At 47.9% G+C, this 23,542-nt stretch overlaps 1 protein-coding gene across 1 annotated transcript in view; it reads right to left on the bottom strand.

Moving 5' to 3' along the window:
• ALDH1A3 (aldehyde dehydrogenase 1 family member A3) overlaps nt 1–11,482 on the bottom strand; it is a 36,687-nt gene extending 25,205 nt beyond the window's left edge. The window contains exons 1-3 of the mRNA XM_004056835.5: nt 11,087–11,482; nt 5,709–5,813; nt 3,494–3,634 (exon numbers count right to left, since the gene is read on the bottom strand). Of these exons, the coding sequence (XP_004056883.2) occupies nt 3,494–3,634; nt 5,709–5,813; nt 11,087–11,185 (345 nt within the window). The 5' untranslated portion in view covers nt 11,186–11,482. The remainder of the gene's footprint in view (nt 1–3,493; nt 3,635–5,708; nt 5,814–11,086) is intronic.
• Nucleotides 11,483–23,542: the final 12,060 nt, after the last annotated feature.

Raw genomic sequence — 23,542 nt, 5'->3', positions numbered from 1 at the left:
AGAGTGAAAGGAGTCAGTGTCCACAGAGCACCAACCACAGTGCCCGCCCATGGTGACTGCTGGATTGGTGTTCACATGAGAACACTGATGATTACACTGATTATCATCAACTTCCCTTTAGGCACCAGAGAAGGGCTTGGCGATCCTCACCTGGGGACCCAGACAGGGCACTGGGTTGCTGAAGACCACAGGACTGGTCTAGGTTGGGGGTGTGTGTTCTGCCCCCGGCAGCTGCCACTCAGGGACTGAGTCAGGCCAGTGTGACATCAAGTATACCCTAGTGTTGGTTCCTATAGATTTTCACTCAAGCGTGAACTTTCATTTTTCCAGGGGAAACCTAGCAATTGCAAACAGTGCAAAAAGGCCTCTAAGACTGACCTATTCCAGACAGTATCTGCATATCTGTCAGTGGAATTGCGAGTTTATTCTTTGCTCTTTTCTGGGATGGAACAAGAGAGAGGACTTCAACATCCAGCACTGAGGGTAAGCGCGAGACATGGAGCCAAGATTCTGCCTCCAGTCCTGGATTACCACCTCTGGCTGGGTGACCTAGGACAGGTTACTTAACCTCTCTGGGCCTCAGTTTCTCATCTCTGAAATGAGATAATAAATCCTACAGGTCAACAAGCCAGGTACATGGCGAACATTCAGCCAGCATTGCTATTTGTTTTTATTATCAACTTCAGCAAGTTTGCTTACTGGAGTGACAACATGAATTTACCAGGTTAGTTTTATGGTATTTCTCTGAGCAAAACCCAGGTCATGATAGGTTTAGACGGGAAATTATTAAAAAAAATTATGCAGGTGAGTGAGTACAAGTGCTCGCTACAGATTGAAACAGTCATCCTTTAAACAACTTGTTACTGTGGCTCAATCATGAGTAAACCATAGCCACTCCTAAGTTTATTTCCTTTAACATTTTAAGAGAAAAATGTGCCTCCTGAGAAATTAACACATCATAACCCTCAGATACTAAAGAATGACGGGAAGTGCCAGGAAAACAGCACGGCAGGGCTTACAACGAGAGGACCCAGAAATGGCACTTGGGGTGAAAAGGAGAGTGGATAGGGAGGGCTTCCGTTTGGGAGCTCCCAAAATGAGCACCCAAAGAGCAGAGTTGGGGCCTGGGTGCCCCAGCAAAGGAAAGCCATCCAGGGGCCGCTGGATCCCCCACATCTGTTTCCAGACACTGAGCACAGAAATAAACACCCAGCTCTGTCAAACCACTGAGCCGGCAAGAGAACACGCTCCATGAACATGCACGGAAACCATATCAAGGTGGAGAGCAAGGGGCGCTCTCCTGTGATGTGGTCGGAGTTTTAAAAACCATGTTTGCCAGTAATTCTCTTGTCCCTTTCATGTTGTGGCAAAGAGCTGGATCTTATTTCTCGTGGGCTGCGAGGTGCCAGTGGCAGAAGTGATTTGCTGGGTTTGCATTCTGAGATCCTCCAAAGCTGTCTGCTATCAAAACACAGTCGTGCCAGGACAATGGGGCAGCCTGAAGATGAAGGTGGCTTTGCAGCCTCTGCTCCTAAGATGATACTGACACTTAAGGACAGGGTTCAGGGCGGGGGGTGCCCAGGGCACATCCTCTCTAGCCTGCTATTAGTCCACACGGACATTGCCGACCGATGAGCTCATGCTGGGTGAAAACAGAAATGTTTTTGAAAAAGCCAGTTTGGCAGCTTGAGGGTTGAGGCTGGCTTACGTTGCAGGAAGAAACCAGAGGCTCCTCAGAGAGAAGCACTTACCCTGGGAGGGAGCTACCCTCACCCGGGGAACATGTGGACTGGCCGGGCTGACTGGGAAGGAAGGAAGGGGAGCTCGAGTTTCTGTGTGGATGCACCCTTAGGGAAATGCACCCAAGAGTACGGCCTGAGAGTTCCTCCACCCTAAGAAACACATTCAGGGGCAACAGCAATTTCCGTGTCCTGGCTGACACCCTCCTTTAAACAGTGGCTACCCTACTGCTTGTTCCTGACATCAGAAAAACCATTTTTCCAAATCAAAGGCCAGAAAGGAGATTTCCTCCCCTACAACCGGGCCTCAAGGTTTGGAACAACTTTTAAAAACAAGAGGCTGAGATGGGCAAGGACAGGATGCAAAGGACCTCATGGCCCAACGTGGCCCCGAGATGTCCTCTGATCACTCCCTCATGACCAGAGGAGGGTCTGAGGATCCTGCTGAAAAATGGACTTACAACTGATGAATGCCTTGGCAGCTCAACCTCATGGGGTATGCTGCATCAATATCCCCACCTAAGGTATCTAGAAATTACTGGCCAGCAGTGCATGTAGCTGAGGTTAGAAAATGGGTCTTCACATGACCTCATTATGATAACTGCTATTATTAATGATAGCTATCATCTATTTAGTGCTTACTGCCTGCTAGGGACTCTGCCTAGAATCTTAAATAGATCATTCTTACACCACTGAGTTATCATTATCGGTGACATTTTACATGAAGACATAAATCTCAGAGAGGTTTCACAACTTGTCCAAAGTCACACAGCTAGTAAGTGGCAGAGTGGGGATTTGAACCCAGGTCTTTCCTATTCTGAGGTTTCCTATAACCAGGCTATCCTGCCCTCACCACCGCTCCACATATGCTCGCTACTAGCCAGTTCAGGGGTGACTGAGGAATGATTTTAGGTCACATGGGAACAATTTTTTTCTATGTTAAGTGGTGGCATTTATTTTAGTAAGTATTAGAAAAATAAAATTAGCACATCAAACCTGTGATTTCACGAATATTGTTTCTTAGGATGAGATTAAACTTAAGTTTAAAAGGGAGTTAAGGCTGGGTGCAGTGGCTCACATCTGTAATCCCAGCACTTTGGGAGGCCAAGGCCGGCGGATCACCTGAGGCCAGGAGTTCGAGACCAGGAGTTCAAGACCTGGCCAACATGATGAAACCCTGTCTCTATTACAAATATAAAAATTAGCCGGGCATGGTGGCAGGCACCTGTAGTCCCAGCTACTCAGGAGGCTGAGGCAAGAGAATCATTTTAACCTGCGAGGCAGAGGCTGCAGTGAGCCGAGATCGCGCCACTGCACTCCAGCCTGGGTGACAGAGGGAGACTCTGTCTCAAAAAAATAAATAAAATAAAATATATAAAAGGAAGTTAATACAAAAAGGAAAAAAGTTAAGTACATAAACACACAGGTGGTACCAGGATATGGCCCAGCTCATGGTCACCAATCTGTGAGTGCCCCAAATCTGAGACCACTGATGTAGCTGAACTGCCTACAGACAACCACTTGGTCAAGAAGCTGAGCTGCAGAGGACAAAAGTCTGACTTCAAAATGAAAGGGATTCAGTCTAGAGGCATTAACACCTGCAAGTATTGCCAGAGAGCCGTATCTCAGAGGATGGAACAGACCCACGACCACACAAAACCAGGACCGTGATCTTTTCTCCCACACCCCATGGCGGACAGGACCCTCAGTGAGGCTGGCTCATCCCCCACCGGCCCCCAAGTGCATGTACTCACGGCCAAGGTGGCGCGGTCCCTCTCCACCAGGTCAGCCAGCTGGTGCAGCAGCCGCCCACGACTCGGGGCATCCAGCCGGCGCCATGGCGAGCCCCTCTGGAAGGCAACCTGTGCAGCCTCCACAGCCTTGTCCACGTCGGGCTGAGCGACCAGAACAACAGAGAGAGGGTGTCATCTTTTGACGTGACTGCAGTTTGGGTGTCATCTTTTGACGTGACTGCAGTTTGGGTGTCATCTTTTGACGTGACTGCAGTTTGGGTGTCATCTTTTGACGTGACTGCAGTTTGGGTGTCATCTTTTGACGTGACTGCAGTTTGGGTGTCATCTTTTGACGTGACTGCAGTTTGGGACCACGGCCGTCAGTTACAGAGAACAGCAGATTGTCCCGCTGGCAGACAGGCTGCAAGTAGCACATTTTTCAATCACTTGAGTGGCTGGGAGCGTTCAAGTGATTTTTTTCTTCTTTACATCTTAATATTTCTACAGTGGCCAAATACCAATGTTTGTTTTATTGATTTTAAAAAGCATTTAAAAATATTTCCTAAAGAGTATTTTTCTCGGGGACCCAAGTACGGAAAGACTTTCCACTGGCTGGCTCAGTGTGAAGGCACACAAGCCTGCTGTTCACAGATCAGGTGGGAAGTGTCTGCCTGACATTTGATCCCAGCTGGGAACTTGTGGTCCAAGAGTGAGAACGGGGAAATTCGTTCCTTTCTGGATTGCAGAACTGACCATCGTGGAACAGTTCGCAGACAGGGAGGAGCATGAAGGCCGTTTTTCTCCCTTCAGCCTCACCCACCCCATGGGAGCAGAACTAGATCTTTTGTGCACTGATAGAATAATCACAACGGAGCCTTCTATCTAAAAGGAGAGAAGTGAGGGCCATTTAGAGTAGTGTCACTGTCTCTTTTTCTCAGGAAAATGGGCCACATTCATCTCGAAGGCCCCTCCATGCCTCTCTCTTTCTAGGAAGGTACAGCAGGGAGTGGATGTGGGACACCAGGCAGGAGTGACTCTGCCGAGTCTCTGTGTGTCCAGAGCTGGCTTGGGGGTGAGCAGAAGCTTGGCAGGGGAGATGTGGGACACTGAATTTCTTGTCCCAGGCTCTGGGGTGGAGGCCAGGACCTTTCCAGCTGCAGAGGGTGGGGTGGCCTCTGGCTCAGAACAGTCACTCAGACCAAGGGAGAAATCAAGGCCCAGGGCAAGGGTCTCGTTCTCCTCCCAGCACCTGTACAGGGCACTTGGGAGTCTCCTAGTGGAAACCCCGTTCCATGTCGTGGCTTCCCCACAATGCCCTCACATTTTTCTATGAGCTCCTCTGTGCCACTTTCTTTGTTAGCAGAGCCTAACTGTCATGAGGTGCCACACAGAGGAGGGTCTGTATAGGTGGGGCCAGTGTGCATTTGCACGTCTGTCACAAAAACTCATGGGCAAGATAAAATCCAAGCCTACTCTGCACAGGCCCTTCACTGCATCCACTTCCAGCGTCATCAGTTTGCTGACTAAGAACATCAGTCCAGCACTCCAGCAGCTAAGGAAACATTTACATCTCCCTGCCCTCAGTGGAAGGGCTTTACCTCTGCACTGACATTCAAAATAGATTTGATGGCCTTGCAATGTATAAAGGACACATTCGAAAGTCCCTTAGCTTCTGTATTACGATGTAGACCTTGCACTTGCAAATAGAATGATGAAGGTTACCGCTTTCCATGCTCATGTAAATTTCTAGGAGAAAAGAACTCTGGTGCTTACATTGTTAACTATCCCCGCATCACCCGGGTAGCAACTATTTTTTTTCCTTCAAAGTGTCTATTTTTTTCTAAAGTGTCTTCTGCCAGAAAGCTGCATTTGGTGAAACACACCAGCGGGAAATGATTTCTGGAAAGATTCTTTAATGCCTTTAGGTCCAAATAATTGATAAAAAAAAAAAAAGAAAAAAGAAAACTTTCCTTTAGCCATATGATGAGGATAGCTGAGGTCATCCTCATAGTAGGAGAAACATCTATCAAGGGAGAATGATTCTCTGCAGAGGATCATCGGTAATTGATCCCATTCTGTGCCACATGTCTGAGAACCACATGCCAATTCGCGCAGCTAGCCCAGGCCCTGCCCCTAGGATAGGCCAGTTCTGTCTTATAGCTAAGCCAAACCGTTTCCTTATCCTTTGGTCATCCATAACTGAATTACTTAGAGCAAATTTATTTTAAGTATTTACCTTATCTCCTTCTTCCACTTCACATATTTGCTCCCGAGTTGAAGGGTTACATGTAGCAAACTTTTTCCCACTCTTGGATTCGTGCCATTCATTGTTGATAAATATCTAACCAGGAAAGGAAGTGTAACCAATTAGCTTTAGATCAAAATCATATAATTTCAACATACTAAGGACCTTAGGTGACGTCTTATCCATCTTGTCCACCTTCCCCTCTGCTGCTTCCCTCTCCCCTTCGACATCTTATAGATGAGACCCTGAGGGGAACAGAGTCCCAGGACCACATGACCAACAGATCAACCAGGACAGACTCGAAATTCAAGTTTTGGTCAAATAAAACTAAAGTCACTTAGAGATTTTTTTCTAAATTATTATTATTATCTTCAGCAATAACATGGATTCACAGAGGAATGGCTAAGTTAAGTGGTTAAATAGAGGCTGTGAATGGAATCTCATACCCTCATAGACTTTGGGGGAAGAGTCAATAGGTTTATATATATAAAAGTCCCAAGCAGTCCGCCTGCCCCTGAAGGGTAAGGACGCACCGAGCACTCCCTTTCTCCTTTCAGTGGCAACACTCAGCAAGATTGATTGCCAAGGAGCTCACTTTGAGGAGGATCTCACCATCGCCCTTCAGTTTTCACCAGTGCACATCAGCATGTCCCTCCCCAGCACATTCCCCTTAAAATGTGTATTTTCATAGCAAACCACCATGGCACATGTTTACCTATGTAACAGACCTGCACATCCTGCACATGTACCCTAGAACTTAAAATAAAAGTTGATAAAATGTCAAAAAAAAAACCCACAAAAACCTCCGAAGCTTGATAATAAACCAGTGTTGAAATACAAAGTTAAATGTCTGGGTTAGAAACTTTCCAGGTTACATTAAGAGATGTCACAAATAACTGTTTATGTAACCCACAGAAATCACTTTTCTGGGAACCTCAATGATCCAAAATGCAGATGAGAATGAAAATTTTTTCAACAAAAGACATCATGAGCAGACTAAGAAGAACATACGAAGTCCATGCACTGAAACATATGTACTATTTACTGTTAGTTTACACTAAGCTCTAATTGTCTTATTAATGTCACATTAAAAGAGAGGGCTTTTGGAAAAAACTAGGAACAGACATGACAGACAATATACAAAACACATTCCGACAGCACGGAGGTCCCCGGCTGCCCAGCCAGAAGACACACAAACTCCTGCTACACCAACTTGGAATGGCTTCCTCATCACAGCCTATCACAGCATCAGAAAAACCCCCGTGGCAGAAATGGCTGACACGCATGTCTCTCAAGTAAAATGCCGTCAGTAGTTTCTGAGTACAGAATTAGTTTATCAGGTTCCGTTTTTACATCTATCTGCATGTGGTATACATAGCTTTACTTTGCTTCTTTTTGAATTGTTTAAAGGAAGAATTGCATCCCTCAAGGGCTAATTTCAATTATTGTGAAATTGATTCATTTGAAACATTTGACTCCCCAGTGATGACAGATGAGAGAGGGCAGCCATCTCCTAAGCATGAGTCTTGGTTACATTCTCTGTATTGGGCTTCCTGTATAAACTCCACAGCTCCGGCTTAATACCTGGGTGATGGGTTGATCCGTGCAGCAAACCACCATGGTACATGTTTACCTATGTAACAAACCTGCACATCCTGCACATGTACCCCAGAACTTAAAAGTTGATAGAATGTTAAAAAAAAAAACCCCACAAAAACCTCTGAAGCTCATGGTGAGGAAACCTGGTCTGAGTCTGTTGGGGACCAAGCACAAGAGGCAGACTCTGGCTGGGCAGGTGAGCAGAGACCAGCTGCCCCCCAGTTTGGAATCCAGAACTGAAAGCATCGGTCACCAGTGGGATTTGCCTGTCTGGCTTCTGGAAGCTTAGCGTCTCCAATGTGAGGCCAGGCCCCCAGGGAAGCGCACCAGGAAAAGGCCAGGCTACAATTACAGGTTTATTCTTCCAGCTGAAACTAAATCCAAGAGTTCACTTTTGCCATCCAGCAAGTCATCACTTGGTAACAGCGAGAAATTAATAACTGGGGAAGAAGAGTTAAGTTAGTGCGGGGAGGAAAGTGCAGCCAGGAAGAGGGGCCCATTTGTAGAAAGATGAAATTTCGTGGGTTAGATAATAGAGACTGTCAGTGAAAATTGCTGATTCTAGGTCCTTCCTGGTATCAACTCCAAGGGGGAGGGAAAATGAGAAGGTGGCAGAAGAGAATATAAATAAGTGGGCTGAAAACAGATTACAATGATCGGATGTCTGCTATACTGCTATACTTCATCTCCAAGCATGCTCCTCCAAAAAAAATTACTGTTTGTTCATGACATTGATCTGTAACCAGCAACCTTAAAAAAAAATCAGACTGTTTGACTCTAACCATATTTTCCCATCACTATGTTTTTAATTTTGTAAAATCTTTTACTTTATACCACACTACAGTAGTAAGTAATCTTGTAAGTGGTTTCTACTGTTGATTTTTTCTCTCCACTAAAACAAAACAAAAGCACGAATATAAGGAAAGGGTATATAAATATGGTCTACTGATTATGCTGGCTGTATTGTTTTGAACTCCAAATCAGGGTAAAGGGTCTAGAAGGAATTGTTGTCTTTGATTTGTGGATTAGCATACAACAAACCTTACAGAGGTATAGCATTAAGCTACATTGAGCTGTAGACAGGGTTCACATTTTACTAAAGGAGCAGAATGACATGGAAGCAGGACGGAGCTGTAAAGTGTCTCAGGCAGAGCTGAAGATGACAGTCATACAAGTGAATCCTATTGATGCCGATTTCCAGTAACTTCCATCTGACAACAGGCCACTCAGCTAAACTCAAAAAGAATATGTTTTCAGAAAAGGAGATTTTGGGGAATTTTATTTTTCATAAGAGAGATAACAAAAACCGGTGTTTTAAAAATCAGAAAACTTTGAAGAGAATCCCTGCTACTGGAAGAAATTTTATAAGGAAAGAAAGAGGCCCTCTAAATTAGAAGGGACTTCTATCCTCTGAGATCTGTGTGGGGGCCCTGGAGGGGCTCTCAGCTCTCCAGAATCACACAGCATGACCCTAGAGAATGAAATGTTAACATGTGAGGACAAATGAAGGGGCTTTGACAAAGTCATCCTGAAAGTTGGACCACCCTGGGAAATGGCACTGCCGGGGCTAGGGCTCAGATGGACCAACTCTGGTGTGTTGTGTGCCCCATTATCGAGAAGCACCATGAGTCAGTTTTGGAAAATAGCAGACCACTGCCGGCTCCCATGCTCCACCGTCTGCTCTCCTGCCAGGCCACCCACCTGCCGGGCCACTCGCCCACTCTGGGCCTCGGTCCTGCACTTCAGTTTATCCCGCTCTTGCCTCGGCAGGCACTCTTGGTGGCCTCACTCTAGGCCGCCTCTCCAGTCCAGGCTCCCTGAGGACTGTGCCAGGGCACTGGTTGGCCACCCTCAGCCACACAAGCTGCCTGGGTCCACAACTGCTATGGGGAGGTCTCTGCAGAGATGGGCCAGGAGCCAGGACAGAGCAGGCAGCAGCACAGTCCCCCAACGGGTGAGGAGGGAGCAGCCGGTGTCAGGCAGTTGGGGCCTTTATCGCCTGGGAGACCACTCAAGATCCCAGCACTCCAGGCCGATCCACCAGCTTCCCTCAGCCTCATTCCTGCACTGGTTCCGTTTAACTGGCAAAGGTTGTGCACCCACCAAGACAACAGGCAACCATTGCTCTGTGAATTGTCTAAGGTCTCCATAAGGGCTACATCTACACTTTAAAAGTGTCCTAAAAATCATAGAGAAAGAGGTAAACTTTATGTATGTGGTCAGATTGCTGATAGGACTCAAAAACATAAAAAGTAAAAGGACCATAATACATGTACTGTCTGGTTTCTATATATATTATTTTGAAATCCTGTACAACCAAAAGAAAACAAACAACCTCCCCACTTAACCACCAGTAGCAGCAGCCAAGCACCTAGGGTTAGGGTCTTACAAAATTAGGGTACCATTTTCACTCTTCCCAGAATTCGTGCTGGAATTTTCACTCTGAAGCTGATATTACAAATAAAACTACATTCAGAATAATTTCCAGCGTTTAGTTTACAGCGACGTGTCTTTGTTGATTACAGAGCCTTCTGAAAACAGTTAATTTAAATGTCATGTGATCAGAGGCTCAGCCGACATTGGGAATTAAGTGCCAAGAGACCCAAATCTGAAGGCCACACATAGTGCCCTGCAACTTTCTCCGCTTGATTAAAATTCTTTGAGAAAGATAATTGCTACTTCTTAAAGTAAAACGGATGAGGAAATTCTCTAAGTGCGGTGTCAGCTGGAGTTGGGGGCTATGGATAAAAGCAAAAATCGAGAGAAGCCAAAGGTGGGGAAAGTTAAGGCAATGGCTCTCGGCCTGGCCTGTGCCTCTAAAGCGCCCCAGCACCGGCCCACGACAGACGCGCACGCCAGACAGCCTGGGGGTGTCCTCCATCGGGTCGCGCTTCCGGACCCGGGTCTCTTGGCCCTCCTCAGCCCCAGCTCAGAGGCCTCGGAGGCCTCACCATCTTCTTTTATTCCTTTCTGCCCCAGGCAGGTAATCTCACCGTTCTGCCAACGCTGTAGCCTCCCAGCCCACAGAGCAAGGAGGCAGAGAACCGTGCGCTTCTGCGGCGCGACGGAGCCTGGCCGCTCGGCCTTGCGACCCACCGCTGCCCAAAGGCCCAGATCTGCGACCTTCCGGAGCGCGCTCCTTGTCTGTAAACACCGGGACCTCTGGGCTCCGGGGAGGTTTCATCAGTAAGTGAGCACCTTCCTACTCCCCCTAGTTCTGCTGGTGAGCTGGGTATAAACTAAGCACGGAAGGTGCCAGATGCGCTTTGCTCGGAGGACCTGTTTCCCCAGTCTTCTAACTGCAGCTCCGCCATCGGCCTCCCGGACTCTCTCTTGGCGTTCTCGGGCACCTCCGACCCTCTCAAAGCCAGGCTCGTCCACCCCGGAAATCATCCCAGGGGTTTCTGGGGAGGGAGACCAGCGCGCTCCGGGTCAACGCGGCGCGCACCTCCACTCGCGATCAAAGCGGGCAGCGCAGGGACACGTCGGGGCCTCGCAGGGATGCGTGCAGCCTGGCACCGCGCGGGCGCTGGACGGCCTTGGTTTCCCGGCTTCGAGGCTCACAGCGCCGAGCCCCGCCGCCTGCGATCCCGCCCAAGATGTCCCGCGAAAGGTGCCGTTTCTAGAGGGCCGAGCCCGGGCAGGGAGGCTCGGGTCTCGGCAGCGCCCGGCGGACCCTCGGCCTGCTGCTCCCTCGCCCCCGCCGCCCCGAAGCTGGCTGCCCAGCGCAGAGGCCGGCGGCCGGCGGGTGGGAGGGGCGCCCACCTCACCTTGGTGAACTTGACCTCCAGGTTGCGGATGGGGCGCGGCAGGGCCGGCGGCTTCCTGTCCGGCTGCCCGTTTTCCACCGCCCCGTTAGTGGTGGCCATGGCTCCTCCGCGCTCCCCGGCCCGAGGCGCCCTAGTCTGCGGCGCACCGGTTCGGCCCGGGCACTGCGCAGCCTGCTCCCGGGGTGACAGCTCCCCGCCGCTTTATGCAGCGCCCCACGCCTCCCACCCGAGGGGGCCGTCTAATTGGCTGCAGGACCGGAGGAAGGGAGGGCGGGCTGCGGGAGGGAGGAGAGGGGAGCGGGGCCGGCCCGCCTCACCCCACCCCGCCCGCCGCCCCTGCGGGAGCCCGAGCGCCGGCAGCTCTACCCGCGTGCTGCGGACCGTCCCGGCGCCCGCGCCGCGCGCTCTCTCGCCCTGGAGGCTGCCTGTGGACGAGCTCCCCGAGGTGCCGCCGGGCCCCGGAAGTCGCAGGGCTGGGACACCCGACCCGGCAGGGAGCTGAGCCGCGGGGCCACGGCGCCCCGCTGCCTCCCCGAAGTCGGGCGGGCTCTCCCCGCGGCACCTGCAGCCCACTCCCAGCCGCCGCACAGCGCGCTCGCCCAACTTCGGCCGGCTCGCGGCGCTCCGGAATGCGCGCTCTCCGCCGGGCCCTGCGCCGCGCCCGAGTCGGGGCTCCTGGCGGGGCCGCCCCGCGTCGCCGCGCACGTGCCCTGGTCTTGGGTCCAGCCGCCCGATCCCCGCTAGCAGGACAGACGCCCGCTGCGCCCCACCCTGCCCGAGCAGGGACAGCCGGCGGGCGCACCCCGGCCCAGCTGGCCTGGAATTTCCCCGGGGCCCTGGGGCTTCACACGCAGTGGGGCAGAAGGCGAAAGCGAAGCGCCGGACCATTGCAGCTCTCCGCTGTGGAGCCCTGGCGCCGCTGGGCCTCTGACCTTCACAGGCGCACACCGCCTTCCAGCCCAGAGCCCGGGGTGCAATTGATTTGATTTTTTAAATGCATAAATTATACCTCGATTAAAAATGATAATTAAAAAAAGCACATGAGATCTTTGCTGCTAATCGTTTTAAGAGTTTAAATTCTTGTCACGCATTACTTCCCAGGAGGGGGAGGTAAGTCTAGCTCTTCTCCTTTTGCGATTTGGGAAACGCTCCGTCAACTCCCAGGACTTGACCCAGGCCCCATCTGAGACACGGAAGCGGCTTCTGATGCATGCCATTCCTCAGCTCGCTGGAACAAAGACCGGAGGCACGAACTCCTGACAAAAGCTGTGCTTTAATCCTCAGATAGGCTCAGCCCCTTCAGTCCATCTCTTTCTGTAGGTAACCCCGAGTAATCAACAATGGGGAGGGGTCTCCTTATTTTCCTGAGGCTCCTCCTGTTTTGAGGCCTCCGTGTCCATCTCTGTCCCCTGGTGTCCTTCTGGATAGAGGGGTAAGTTTTGAAGCTTTTGGAAACCCCACATCTGACCCTTACCCTGGGGTGGTGGAAGGTCTTGTGCTGTTATGGCCTGGAGTGCACAGCTGAGGCCGGGGAACGGGGATAATGGACCCTCGAGCGCGGCAGCCTTGACCAATATCGGCTGGCTAACACTGGCGAGTCTGAGCAATGCCAGCTCTTTCCTCAGCTGCTTCTGCAAATCCGGGGCTCCCTGCCCTCTTGGCTGGCCCCATGGCTCCCACTCAGATCTCCTGAAAACATCTGGGCAGATGTGCTATGCCACGGCCCCCGGCTGGGTGCTGAGCCCTAGCGTTTGGGTGCCTGAGCCCAAGAGGACTGTCAGGGTGTAGTGACAAACCCCTCCTGCATGGATAGAGGCCAGGGGCCCAAGGCCAGTGGGTGCAGCAGGCCCCAGGAAGCTGCAACTAGGGATGCTTTACAAACTGAACTCCCATTCTGAGACTTTATCGGGGGTCCTTGATGGTTGAAATTATGTCACTGCCAGGATTTTTTTTTAAAAAATCTGAAATAAAATTTATAGAGGAAACTGTGTTAATTAAATAATTGCTGGATTGATCGGGGAGGCAAATGGGGTTGAGCTTAGAACTCTGCTCCTTTAGGGAAGACAGTCGAGCCTGTTTGGTCAAAGATAGACAGTCACCACTTTGTTGGCTATGAAGTCAGGAATGAAAGCCACCTCACCTCACACTCAGACATCCTTGTGACCCGAGGTGTCTGGTCTCAGGAGCCAGTTGCAAAGATGCCGACTGGCTCACCTGCAGCTCCTCCGTTTGATACCCACGTGATCCTGGGAGCCTGAGATCAGACTGGAGCACTCAGCCATAGACTTTGTCACAGTAGGTGGCTCCCAGAGAGCAGGTCAGGAGGATGGGCCTAGCTCTGGGCTTGTCCAGACAAGCAGGCTCTACCTCTGCTCCCATCGGCGGGAGGGGTGGAGGCCAATGCGCTTCTCCCCATTTTACGGGTGAGTAAACAGAGGCGTGCAGACACTTGCCCCAGACATCACCATCGGCCGAGAAACTAAGGCCAGACTCTGTGAGAGTGGGTGGTGCAGTGCAGGGAGGAGAGGCTTCTCTGACACTCCTCTGACCTATTCTTTCAAGCAGGTGAGCACCTATGACCCAGGGTGGTCCCATGTCACTGGGGCTGCATAGGGCACAGTGAAGACACGAAGGGCTTTGAAGGTCAAAAATGGCAGGAGTATCCCTCTTCGTTGTGCCTTTCCTAGGAACCATATCTCCTAGCTGTGGCCTCAGAGGCAGGGACCACAGGGGCCGGGAAGGAGGAAGATTTATTTTTGCTCACAGTGGGTTGCTGGGTGTTTGGTTCAGTGATGAGGTGCCTGAGCATCGGAGATGGCAGAGGCCCAGCCCCTTCTGCTCACATCCCTGAACTGAGTCCCAGCTATGCACCCTTGGATGGGATATTGATCTCTCTGGACTTCAGTGTTCTTTTCCATAATCTCCTTCCCACTTTACAGTGTTTGGGAAGGCTTAAGCAAGATAAGGCTCTCAAGAAGTGCTACCTACATACCAGCTCTTCATGTTCATATTCTTCCTGGAGACTGGTTCCTCTTTGCTGGCTTTTCTTCTTGGAAGTCAGCAAGTTCCCCCCACTTGTCTCTGGCTTGCGGGAGCCCCCCAGGTCAACAGTCCCTCTGCTCATTTCATTGTGAAAAAGTATTTATTCATTTTGTTTCCAGCTCTGTGGTGCTGCCGTTGTCTGCTGTTTGTCTTGTTGGTGCATCAAATGAGCTGAGTCCAAGACATGTCATGTTGCAGGCTTGTTTGCGGATGAACACTCAGTAAAAAGAAGCATGAATAAAAGACAAAGATAAAACAGAAGTCAGGTGGTCACCCCCTAAGTTCAACCTCATTCCATTTCTAAACCCATAATCATTTGTGGGTGATGTTGAGGTCTGAAGCAAATGTCGTGAATAATGATGATGACGTTGATGAACCCCCTACTGTGTTTCATGTTATTTCAGATCTGGTACCTGAGCCTTGTGGAGAGACGCCCAGGTCTGCTGAGTACCCCTTGTGTCCCCACAGCCTCTGGCCAGCTGCAGAGCTGCCCCTCCCACCCAGTCTACTCACCTCCCTCAGTGTCGTGGAGTTGAGGCAGGGGCCTGGGTCTTGGGTGTGCGTTCTGAACCCTTCCTAGACAGCCAGGCCCCTGGGCTGAGGGTCGTTCTTTGATGTAGGGAAGCCCGGTCACCCCACTGTGCAGCACTCAGGCCAGCGCTTGGGTGACTCAGGGAGGTGACCTCACTTCAGGTGTTTTGGCTACAAAATGGGGGTGGCATGTGCCCCTGTGGTGAGGGAGGGCTGACTTCACTGTGAGCACCTCCCTGCTGGTATCAATGAAGTCAATTCCATGTTTCATGTGAGTCATTCGGTATCGCCTCAACCTGACTAGAATAGGCAACTACTTACCTTTGAAGCTCACCGTAAATTAAGACCCATCAAATACTACAATATCGTTCTGTCCTCAAGGAACACACAAACAAATCTTTTTCCCTGCGAGTTTCCATCAGTGATTGATGATATCGAGGCAGGAGCACCCCAGGTTGGAGAAAGAGGAGCTGATAACACCCAAACAGGTGAAGAGAAAGGAGCTGCCAGCCCACCACACAGCTCCACCAGCTGCTTTCTCTCCAGCCCTGCCAGTCCTTTCTGGCCCTGGGAAAGGCCTTCCCTACACAATGTTAGGCTGAGGCAAATCAGTCTTGGACCAGGCAGAAGCCAACGGAGAACTCATTACATAAAAGCAAAGAGACATCATGGTATTTGTGGGTCAGGCCTCAGTGAAGCCACACACACATGCACACACACATACACACATACACATGCATGCACACATGCACACACACACATGCACACACACACAGCCTGCCAGTTCACAGCTGCCAGAGATTTCCCCTTGGTCTGTCTTCCAGTGGATGAGAGTTGTGGCCCAGCCAGGAGAGAACATGGAGGGTAAGGTCGAGAGAGTTGGGTGAGTACCCACTAGTTCTCTCCTTTCTTGCCAGTGGAATCCCATGTTATCGAGGGTGGCAGTGGGCTTTGATAAACATATTTCCCAGCCTCTCTTGCAGAAGTATAAGCTGAAGTTTTTGGTTTGGGCTTCCAAAGAAGCTCTTAGGCATGGTGGCTTATGCCTGTAATCCCAGCACTTTGGGAGGTCGAAGTGGGAGGATCACTTGAGGCCAGGAGTTCAGGACCAAAGAAGCTCTTTACATGGGACTGAGTCAGCTGAAAGGCTCTTCTTCCTTTCTGCTTCCTGGAACACAGACATGAGAGCTGGGTTTCCAGCAGCCATCATGTAACCATAGTGCAATTCTGAAACGCAAGTTCCATGGTAAGGAAGTTGGAAGAGACACTTAGGAAGAACGTGGGTCCCTGATGGCCCTGGAACCAGCCCTTCATCCCTGGATATTTTTTCTTGGATTTTTTTTTCATGTGAGAAAAAGGAAAATCCCTGTATTATTAAAGCCCACCATTTGGGTTTTCTGTTATATGTGGCCAACTTAATCGTAAGCAGCATAGCTGGCTGTTGGCCATCGCTATGACAAGAAGAGCAAAATTTTAACTCAAGTGGAATAATGATCTCATTTTTGTATAAACGGAGCAGCACAGACATAAAAATCTTATCACCGTCTCTGTTATTTTGACCTTAATCAAATAACCTTGATGCACTGTGCTCAGGTTTATAGTATGTTAAAAAACAAAGACAAAAACTAGCTCTGGGATGGAATAAATGGAGTAAGCTCATTGATTCATTGGATGATGAGGTCCTACTAGGAAAGAGAATCTCTGTGGTACAAAAGCCCCGTGGAGCTGCCATCCTCTGGTGCTCATAGGTGTTAGTTGTGTCCTCACATCTACTGAGGAAGGCACCAACACTCAGAAAGATTGAGTGACTGAAAAAGTCCCTGGGTCACCCAGACCTGGAAGATACTTGGTCAGGCCAGCACTCAACTCAGGCAGCAAGAAGTCGACTTTGTTTTAAAGTAAACAAAATGTCACTCCATATAATCAGTGAATTTTGCTCATAATACTTCACACCCCTCAATACCACCACCAGCCACTCTCAGTGATGTGAGAAGTTGTTTGCAGACTTTCTAATCTCCTTCAAAATTCAAGAATTCTGAATTTTGAGCCACACTTTTTGGGGTTTCAGTTCAATTTACTCCAGACAAAACATACTTCCTGGTTAAAAGGAAAATTGTTTAAGGGGTCTTACAAAAGAAAGGGTTCAGGAAGATTCTTGGACACAAAGTGGTTCTTGCTAAATAATTGTCCTGAGATAAGCCTAAGAGAATCAGAAACATACACATTGAATTTCCCTTGAAATTCACATGGGTATAACACTGTTGGGAAGGGGGGCTTAGCAACATGCATTTTGCCAAACCCAAAATGTTTGAAAAATGATTTGAGTATGTGCACGTTTGGCAAATCACTCTTGGGTTCATCTATCCTAGCCCCACAGTGACAAGACTTTCCCCCTGCCCTTCATCCAGGACCCCCTGTAAAGGAGCATTAGTTACCCAAGAATCTTCCCTTGGATTTTTGCCATGATGTGAGTCCTAGGGTGGAGACCAAGGTGGGGGATGGAGGGGTTGTCAGAATCTGTGTCCTCATGGGAATGCCTGGGGATCCTCTTGCAGTTGTGTCTTTGTGTAATGAGAGTTACTCAGGCAGCACTCTCGAGGTTCCCCTGTAATCAGAAAGCGTCTATAAAGCACATCATGTCTTATAACATGTTTAGGCAGACAGGAAGCCTGTTATGTATGTAGCAGAGAGGAAACCTATTTATGTATATTTTCATCTAGTTTCATATGGCATTATGGTGATTCTAAAACACTCCACCCCCAGGGGAATAGATTAATTAGTGACCTATAGTATTTTCATACTTATAATGTCCTTTATTATTGAGCATATCTGCAAGCATTGAGTTTGCATTACATTACACTCTATTATACATTACATTGTATTATATATTATATTATTTGCAAAGATAGTTCATCAATTAAGAGACAATGAATTGGATATGGTGTATTTGCCACCAGTGATAGTAAATAAACATGAATATTAGGAACAAAACATGGGATTATAGACTTTATAAGGTGCGTGTAAATGTGCATCTTCTATATTCCATGGATACTTCAGCTATTATGAATTTCAGCGCATTTTTTTTAAGCCCAGGAAGTCCTAAGCTTTTCCACCTGCTTACAATGTCCAGAGATTTCACTGCAGTTCTCCTGTTGGCCACTAGATGTCACAGGACCAAGTTGAGTAGGAAGTTGCCACTGAAGTTCGTTCTATGAGAGAAGCAGGTATTTCCCAACTTAGCAATAAATGGCACTGCAAGAGCTTGTTCACAGTACAGTGCCCAAAACTTCAATTGCACCACAGACATCATGCTAGAACTGGTGATTAGTGCCCAGGCTAGCCCACAAAAGCCTACTCGCTTCTCCATAAGCCTAAAATGGGTTCCTAGCTTTGAGATGAAACAGATGTGGGTGCTGTTCTCAGCTCAGGGAGAACTTGGGCCTAATCTTTTTGAACCACTGCTTCCTTTTCTGAAGACGGGAGTAATAATTCCTGCTCAGCAAGGGAGTCATGGGGGTAGGTGAGAGTGGGGGTGCGACAAGTACATTTGCAAGAAGATAGACAAGACATCACTGCTGCCTGACCCTTGATGAAGCTCGCAGAAAGCACCACCCAGAACCTTGTCCTACTGGCTGTGAGGCATCACCCCTGAGCTGGCTGCTCTGTTGGGCCCTGGGTGCCCACCTCATCCCCATCCCTACCTGTCCCTCTCACAGACAAGACAACCCAGACCCTCCAATAGAAATTTGCAAAGGAATTGCAAAAGGATAAATAATGGCAAAGGATAAGTGTGTATGAGCCTAGGAGTTTAGCCTTGCAGGTGGGTAGACTGGGAAGGATTCCCACGGGGCATTTGCCAGCCTCATTGTTTAATCTCCCTTGGTCACAGATTCCTCGTCTGTAGAAGATGTTGGTACCTCCTTCATGGGATGAGAAATGCAACTGAGATCGCTGATGTGACAGGGCCAGCCCCTGCCTGGCGTATGGTGGATGCTCGGTTTATGTCACTTGAGAGACTTTCTTGCTAGGGAGATGGACTTCAGTCTCTTCCTTCAGCCCTGGCCAAGAAGCCTCCAGCTGGGCGGGCAGCTTCTCAACCCTTCTAGAACTTTCTTCCCGGTCTTCTCTCTGATCCATGCTACAGGCGGCTTTCAGCAGCTCCAGACTCTTCTCTGGCTCATGCCAGGCTCCATTCCCCCAACACCCATCCCTTCACTTGTATTTGTGCTTCACTGCAACACAGCAGACACTTTTGGGGCTTCTTCTAGGAATCTATCTGGCTTTGGGTTTCTGAACACCCAACTCTGCCCCGACTCGCTTCTCTCTCTCCTGTTTCATTAGCCATGTATCAGGGCTGATTCTTCTCAGTCTTTTTAGTTTCTTCCCCATGCTGCCTCTCAGGCATTGGTGGGGCACTGGCAGCACTGTGTAGACAAGGAGCTTGACTCTCATCAGAATGTCCTGATTGATTAGCGATGTCTTTCGTGGGCACAGGATGCAGGCAAGCCCTAGAAACTGGCCTTCTTACATGGTGACACGCACAGGCGTCACCAGGGATCTTGTTGGCAGGCAGGTTGCATTCATAGGTCTGATGTGGGGCTCAGGGTTCTGCCCTTCTAACAAGCTATTAACGAGTATCTAACAAGCTACTAACGAGTATCCAACAAGCTACGGACGAGTATCCAACAAGCTACGGACGAGTATCCAACAAGCTACGGACGAGTATCCAACAAGCTACGGACGAGTATCCAACAAGCTACGGACGAGTATCCAACAAGCTACGGACGAGTATCCAACAAGCTACTGACGAGTCTCCAACAAGCTACTGACGAGTCTCCAACAAGCTACTGACAAGTCTCCAACAAGCTACTGACAAGTATCTAACAAGACTAACAAGTATCCAACAAGCTACTGACGAGTATCCAACAAGCTACTGACGAGTATCCAACAAGCTACTGACGAGTATCCAACAAGCTACTGACGAGTATCCAACAAGCTACTGACGAGTATCCAACAAGCTACTCACGAGTATCCAACAAGCTACTAACAAGTATCCAACAAGACTAACAAGTCTCCAACAAGCTACTAACAAGTCTCCAACAAGCTACCGACAAGTATCCAACAAGCTACTGACAAGTATCCAACAAGCTACTGACAAGTATCCAACAAGCTACTGACAAGTATCTAACAAGCTACTAACGAGTATCTAACAAGCTACTGACAAGTATCCAACAAGACTAACAAGTATCCAACAAGCTACTAACAAGTATCTAACAAGCTACTAACGAGTATCCAACAAGACTAACGAGTATCCAACAAGCTACTGACGAGTCTCCAACAAGCTACTGACAAGTATCCAACAAGCTACTAACAAGTATCTAACAAGCTACTGACAAGTATCCAACAAGCTACTAACAAGTATCCAACAAGCTACTAACGAGTATCTAACAAGCTACTGACGAGTATCTAACAAGACTAACAAGTATCCAACAAGCTACTAACAAGTATCCAACAAGCTACTAACGAGTATCCAACAAGCTACTGACAAGTATCTAACAAGCTACTAACGAGTATCTAACAAGCTACTGACAAGTATCTAACAAGACTAACAAGTATCCAACAAGCTACTAACAAGTATCCAACAAGCTACTGACAAGTATCCAACAAGCTACTAACAAGTATCTAACAAGCTACTGACGAGTATCCAACAAGCTACTGACAAGTATCCAACAAGCTACTAACAAGTATCCAACAAGCTACTAACGAGTCTCCAATAAGCTACTAACAAGTCTCCAACAAGCTACTGACAAGTATCCAACAAGCTACTGACGAGTATCCAACAAGCTACTGACAAGTATCCAACAAGCTACTAACGAGTATCCAACAAGCTACTAACGAGTATCCAACAAGCTACTAACAAGTCTCCAACAAGCTACTGACAAGTATCCAACAAGCTACTGACGAGTATCCAACAAGCTACTGACGAGTATCCAACAAGACTAACGAGTATCCAACAAGCTACTGACAAGTACCCAACAAGCTACTGACAAGAATCCAACAAGCTACTGACAAGTATCTAACAAGACTAACAAGTATCCAACAAGCTACTGACGAGTATCCAACAAGCTACTGACGAGTATCCAACAAGCTACTGACGAGTATCCAACAAGCTACTGACGAGTATCTAACAAGCTACTGACGGGTATCTAACAAGCTACTAACAGGTATCCAACAAGCTACTAACAAGTATCCAACAAGACTAACAAGTCTCCAACAAGCTACTAACAAGTCTCCAACAAGCTACTGACAAGTATCCAACAAGCTACTGACAAGTATCTAACAAGCTACTGACAAGTATCCAACAAGCTACTGACAAGTATCTAACAAGCTACTAACGAGTATCTAACAAGCTACTGACAAGTATCCAACAAGACTAACAAGTATCCAACAAGCTACTAACAAGTATCTAACAAGCTACTAACGAGTATCCAACAAGCTACTAACGAGTATCTAACAAGCTACTGACAAGTATCCAACAAGCTACTGACAAGTATCTAACAAGCTACTGACGAGTATCCAACAAGCTACTAACAAGTATCCAACAAGCTACGGACGAGTATCCAACAAGCTACTGACGAGTATCCAACAAGCTACTGACAAGTATCCAACAAGCTACTGACAAGTATCCAACAAGCTACTGACAAGTTTCTAACAAGCTACTAACGAGTATCTAACAAGCTACTGACAAGTATCTAACAAGACTAACAAGTATCCAACAAGCTAGTAACGAGTATCCAACAAGCTACTAACGAGTCTCCAACAAGCTACTAACAAGTCTCCAAGAAGCTACTGACAAGTATCCAACAAGCTACTGACAAGTATCTAACAAGCTACTAACAAGTATCCAACAAGCTACTAACGAGTATCCAACAAGCTATTAACAAGTCTCCAACAAGCTACTAACAAGTATCCAACAAGCTACTAACGAGTATCCAACAAGCTACTAACGAGTATCCAACAAGCTATTGACAAGTCTCCAACAAGCTACTGACAAGTATCCAACAAGCTACTGACGAGTATCCAACAAGACTAACGAGTATCCAACAAGCTACTGACAAGTACCCAACAAGCTACTGACAGGTATCCAACAAGCTACTGACAAGTATCTAACAAGACTAACAAGTATCCAACAAGCTACTGACGAGTATCCAACAAGCTACTGACGAGTATCCAACAAGCTACTGACGAGTATCCAACAAGCTACTGACGAGTATCCAACAAGCTACTGACGAGTATCCAACAAGCTACTAACGAGTATCTAACAAGCTACTGACGGGTATCTAACAAGCTACTAACAAGTATCCAACAAGCTACTAACAAGTATCCAACAAGACTAACAAGTCTCCAACAAGCTACTAACAAGTCTCCAACAAGCTACTGACAAGTATCCAACAAGCTACTGACGAGTATCTAACAAGCTACTGACAAGTATCCAACAAGCTACTGACAAGTATCTAACAAGCTACTAACGAGTATCTAACAAGCTACTGACAAGTATCTAACAAGACTAACAAGTATCCAACAAGCTACTAACAAGTATCTAACAAGCTACTAACAAGTATCCAACAAGCTACTGACGAGTATCCAACAAGCTACTGACGAGTGTCTAACAAGCTACGGACGAGTATCCAACAAGCTACTGACGAGTATCCAACAAGCTACTAACGAGTATCCAACAAGCTACTGACAAGTCTCCAACAAGCTACTGACAAGTATCCAACAAGCTACTAACAAGTATCTAACAAGCTACTGACAAGTATCCAACAAGCTACTGACAAGTATCTAACAAGCTACTAACGAGTATCTAACAAGCTACTGACAAGTATCCAACAAGACTAACAAGTATCCAACAAGCTAGTAACGAGTATCTAACAAGCTACTAACGAGTATCCAACAAGCTACTAACGAGTCTCCAACAAGCTACTGACAAGTATCCAACAAGCTACTAACAAGTATCTAACAAGCTACTAACAAGTATCCAACAAGCTACTAACGAGTCTCCAACAAGCTACTGACAAGTATCCAACAAGCTACTAACAAGTATCTAACAAGCTACTAACAAGTATCCAACAAGCTACTAACGAGTATCCAACAAGCTATTAACAAGTCTCCAACAAGCTACTAACAAGTATCCAACAAGCTACTGACAAGTATCCAACAAGCTACTAACAAGTATCCAACAAGCTACTGACGAGTATCCAACAAGCTACTGACGAGTATCCAACAAGCTACTGACGAGTATCCAACAAGCTACTGACGAGTATCCAACAAGACTAACAAGTATCCAACAAGCTACTGACAAGTACCCAACAAGCTACTGACAAGTATCCAACAAGCTACTAACAAGTATCTAACAAGACTAACAAGTATCCAACAAGCTACTGACGAGTATCCAACAAGCTACTGACGAGTATCTAACAAGACTAACGAGTATCCAACAAGCTACTGACAAGTATCCAACAAGCTACTGACAAGTATCTAACAAGCTACTAACGAGTATCTAACAAGCTACTAAGGAGTATCCAACAAGCTACTGACAAGTATCTAACAAGTTACTGACAAGTATCCAACAAGCTACTGACAAGTATCTAACAACAAGCTACCGACAAGTCTCCTCCCTAGACTGGCAGCATGAGCATTTACTGGGAGCTTGATAGAAATGCAGACTCCCAGGCCCTGCCCTAGACTTATGGAGCCGGAATCTGCAGGTTGACAAAAGCCCCACCCAGGAGCTTCAAATACACATCACGGTATGAGAAGGCCACCAGGCTCTGGTCTGGCTAATACCTGGCCTCTTAGGAAAAGCAATCTCTGCCCCACCAA

This window comes from Gorilla gorilla, chromosome 16 (assembly GCF_029281585.2).
Source record: "Gorilla gorilla gorilla isolate KB3781 chromosome 16, NHGRI_mGorGor1-v2.1_pri, whole genome shotgun sequence".
Taxonomy (NCBI): domain Eukaryota; kingdom Metazoa; phylum Chordata; class Mammalia; order Primates; family Hominidae; genus Gorilla; species Gorilla gorilla.
The sequence above is the reverse complement of the archived record's forward strand: the minus strand, read 5'-3'. Positions and strand labels throughout refer to the sequence as shown.